The 3,584-nt window shown below is 48.0% G+C and overlaps 1 protein-coding gene across 1 annotated transcript; it reads right to left on the bottom strand.

Moving 5' to 3' along the window:
* Positions 1–284: 284 nt before the first annotated feature.
* On the bottom strand, positions 285–1,883 carry junbb (JunB proto-oncogene, AP-1 transcription factor subunit b). The gene has a single exon (XM_061973586.2). It carries the CDS (start codon positions 1,715–1,717, stop codon positions 737–739), a length of 981 nt encoding a protein of 326 aa, XP_061829570.2. The 5' UTR covers positions 1,718–1,883; the 3' UTR covers positions 285–736.
* Positions 1,884–3,584: the final 1,701 nt, after the last annotated feature.

The raw sequence follows: 3,584 nt of genomic DNA, 5'->3' as shown, positions 1-3,584 counted from the left end.
AAACCGTGTGCAACGTGACAGTGGCCAAAAACATTAAATATACTTGTTAAGTAAAACCTCTGCCCTGTTTTTAATGAATACTTGGGCCTACTATGCTACTGTGTTTTTATATTGCTCATTCTGGTGGTACTTGGGAGTGTTTTCCGAGGTGGTGGTTTAAGAAACACCTCGGCAATGAATGTACTAAAAAAACATAACTGAGTGGGGATTTATTTCTGGCTTGTACTGCGTCCGCCGGTTTCATTTTACTGTGATCGTGTGTGTTGAAGTGAAAGGACAATCCATTGTTGTCATGTTTTTGAAATACTTTTTACTTAAATACACATCACAAATAATAATAATTAAAAAAAAGACATTGTAAACATTGGACACGTTTGCCTGGATCAACCGGGACAAACAATAATTTACACAAATAATAAATGCAGCATGTGATGACAATGTCCATCCATTTTTTCTACCGCTTGTCCCTCTCGTGGGGGCGGGGGGTGCTGGGGCCGATCCCAGCTGCGGAAAGCGGGGGTCCACCCTGGACAAGTCGTCAATGGCAAATATACGAAGACATACAATAATAATAGCCATGTATGCCTCTTAAGTGTCTCTTTGCCCTGATTCGTACTGTTGAAAGGTTCTCTGAGGATTGTCCAGCAACCGGAAGTACCGATCAAGCAGTCTTTTGCACAACATGAGTTGTAGTCGACTCCAGTGTCATCGCCTAAAAGTCCCTTTTTAAAGTCTTTTAAAACGCCTCCATCTTGCTGGTGAGCATCAGCTGACAGCCGCTGCTCACGTGGGTGAGGACCCTCTGCTTGAGCTGCGCCACCTGGTCCCGGAGCACCGAGGCGGTGCTGGACAGGCCCGCGTTGTCGCTCTTCAGCCCTTTCACCTTCTCCTCCAGCCGGGCGATGCGCTCCAGCTTGCGCCGCCGGCACTTGGTGGCCGCCAGTCGGTTCCGCAACCGCTTGCGCTCCGCCTTGATGCGCTCCTGGGTCTCCAGGTCGATAGGGGACATGGGCGGCGAGCCGTCGCTGCTCAGGAGGTCCGGGACGGTCTGAGGCTCCTCCTTGAGGGCGACGAGCCGCGGCGGGTGGAGGGACGCCGGGTGCGGGCTCTGGAAAGCGGTCTGCGGGTGGCTCTGCTGGTGGGGCGGCAGGTAGCTGATGGTGGCCGTCGGGTAGCTGGGGGCGGCGGACGAGAGCCCGGTGCTCGGGCAGTACGCGTTGAGCGTGGTGTAGATGGGCGGCTCGGGCTGCAGTGCGGTGCCGAAGACGCTAGAGGCCGCTGCCGGGCAGGCTGTAATCCCACCGGCTCCGATCGACACGTTCGCGGGGGGCATCTGGTTCATCTTGTGCAGCTCGTCCAGGGCTTTGACGAAGCCCTCCGCGAAGCCCTCCTGCTCATCCGTGATGCCCCGGTTGTAGAAGTACTGCCCCGGGGTGGGGGTGGTGATGACACCGTTACTGTTTTGGATGATGAGCCGCTCCAGCTCCGGGGACGCGAGCCTCAGCGTGCCGACGTCCTGCTGCTGCTGCTGCTGCCCGCCCTGGTACAGGTCCGTGTCGGCCCTCAGCTGCGATTTCAGGCTGCGATAGGGCTCTGTCAAGTTCAAATTCATATTCTGCTTTAGCAGCTTGTAGTCGTGCATGGCGGCATCTGAGTGGCCGTAAGCCGACAGGAAAGAGTCATCATGATAAAAAGGCTGTTCCATCTTTGTGGACATAAAGTCGGGGGAGGGGGGCTTACCAGCGCTTTATAGAAACAAGTGTCAACAAGAACTTCTCCCGTGATAAAAAAAAAAAGTGTCCCAACACCGACAAAAATCAAAGTCCAACAAGGTGTCCAAAGAAACAAACTTAAGCACTCCTATGTCGACGTGACGGCGTCGCTGCGTGTTGAGGTGTGCCAGCGCGCCTCCTGGATGCTTTTTATAGCGGCGAGGACACACGCGCGCTGCTAGGGCAACACCGCGCTCTGATTGGCCAGCCTGCCTCGCGACCATGCCCCCTCCCGTGACGCAGCTGCCGGGAAGAAGCGACTGTAAATAAGCCCCGTAGGCAAGACATGTCTGCGGACACTCTCGTCATAAATACGGACTTTTCCTGTATTTATAACTTTAATTCTACCTTTAATTTAGTGTTTGGGTGAACGAAGTGGGGAAATAATGATACACTAATGAATTAGGGCGCTTCTTTTTGCCGCGTGTACGCCTTTTTTTTTTTTTTCTTTTTTTTTTTTTTACAAATATAAATAAAGATCACGGTTTTTTCATTCATTCGACGATTATTGTGGGATTGTCCACAAAAAGCCCGAGAGTTGCGTTGAAATAGTGTAGCCGCCCGTGGAGGAAGTCCTCAGTCCTTATATGGGCATGGTGACGTAGTAGTTCCCCTCCGAGAGAAACCGGGAACCCACTCCCACGAGACTGCATTCCTGCTCCTGTGCCATCCATGTGCGACTCAGGAAGGGACTTTCTGGATCAGAATAGAGGGAAAAGGCTCGGTATTGTTGTTTAAAATGCTCAAAATACCGCTGTTCTTGTCTTTTTGCTGCCTTTCTTGGCGACAAGCCCGGCCAGAACATGTTGTAATACATGGAGTACAAAAGCATTTGAGGTGTCTTGTGCAATCGTCTGACTGCATTGCTGAGTGAATTCCAACTTTTGTGACTTAAAAAAGAAGAAAAAAAAAAATGCGTAAAACAATAAGTCCAAGTGTGGGGGATGGGGAATTGTACAGGGGGTTCAAAACCTTTTCCATTTAAACATGTATTTATTAATACACACATTGTAAATGTGAATGTTGTCTGTCTATCTGTGTTGGCCCTGCGATGAGGTGGCGACTTGTCCAGGGTGTATCCCGCCTTCCGCCCGAATGCAGCTGAGATAGGCTCCAGCACCCCCCGCGACCCCGAAAAGGACAAGCGGTAGAAAATGGATGGATGGGATGGATTGTATATATCAGTGTTTCTTAACCATAGGGCCCATTATTGGGCCAAAAAATACCTGTTTCTCAGCTGTGGTCCATATGGGCCGCAGCGGTTCTCGGTTGTAATAAACTTTTCCACCACTTGTGGCAGTAATGACAATATCAAACAAACAGAAGAAGACTGGAGCTAAAGTCATAGAGAAGTTTCTTAAGCGCAAAAATGATGACCAATGTGATAAAAATGTATTTTCATTTGCACTTAGATTTTACTGACAGTTTAGTTAAGAAACATATTCATTATTAATTTAGTTTATTTATTTTAGCCCAACATAATTTTCATGTAAATGTATTTTCCTCAGTTATTTTTGAGTGCCTTCTTATGATTAGTACTTATTTTTCTAATCAGCCTGACCTAAGCCTGAGGTGTATGTGTTCAATAAACCTATATAATTATTAAATACGATTAAATTCCAGGGTAAGATTGGGGAAAAGTTGGGTCGTGGGGTCAAAAATGTTAGGAACCCCTGGTATATGTAATGTAAAAATAATATAGTCCCGAAAGTTCTTTAATAAGGTTGCTTGAATCAAATTAACAATAATAACTTGTTTCTTGTTTACCATGAATTGATTACGTGGACCAACTTAAACAAGTTGAAAAACGTA

This window comes from Nerophis lumbriciformis, linkage group LG22 (assembly GCF_033978685.3).
Source record: "Nerophis lumbriciformis linkage group LG22, RoL_Nlum_v2.1, whole genome shotgun sequence".
In the NCBI taxonomy this organism is placed as follows: Eukaryota; Metazoa; Chordata; class Actinopteri; order Syngnathiformes; family Syngnathidae; genus Nerophis; species Nerophis lumbriciformis.
This window is presented reverse-complemented; position numbering and strand designations above follow the sequence as displayed.

Bases quoted from the DNA above. Each gene is read 5' to 3' on its own strand.
- junbb (XM_061973586.2), bottom strand. From the start codon at position 1,717: ATGTCCACAAAGATGGAACAGCCTTTTTATCATGATGACTCTTTCCTG.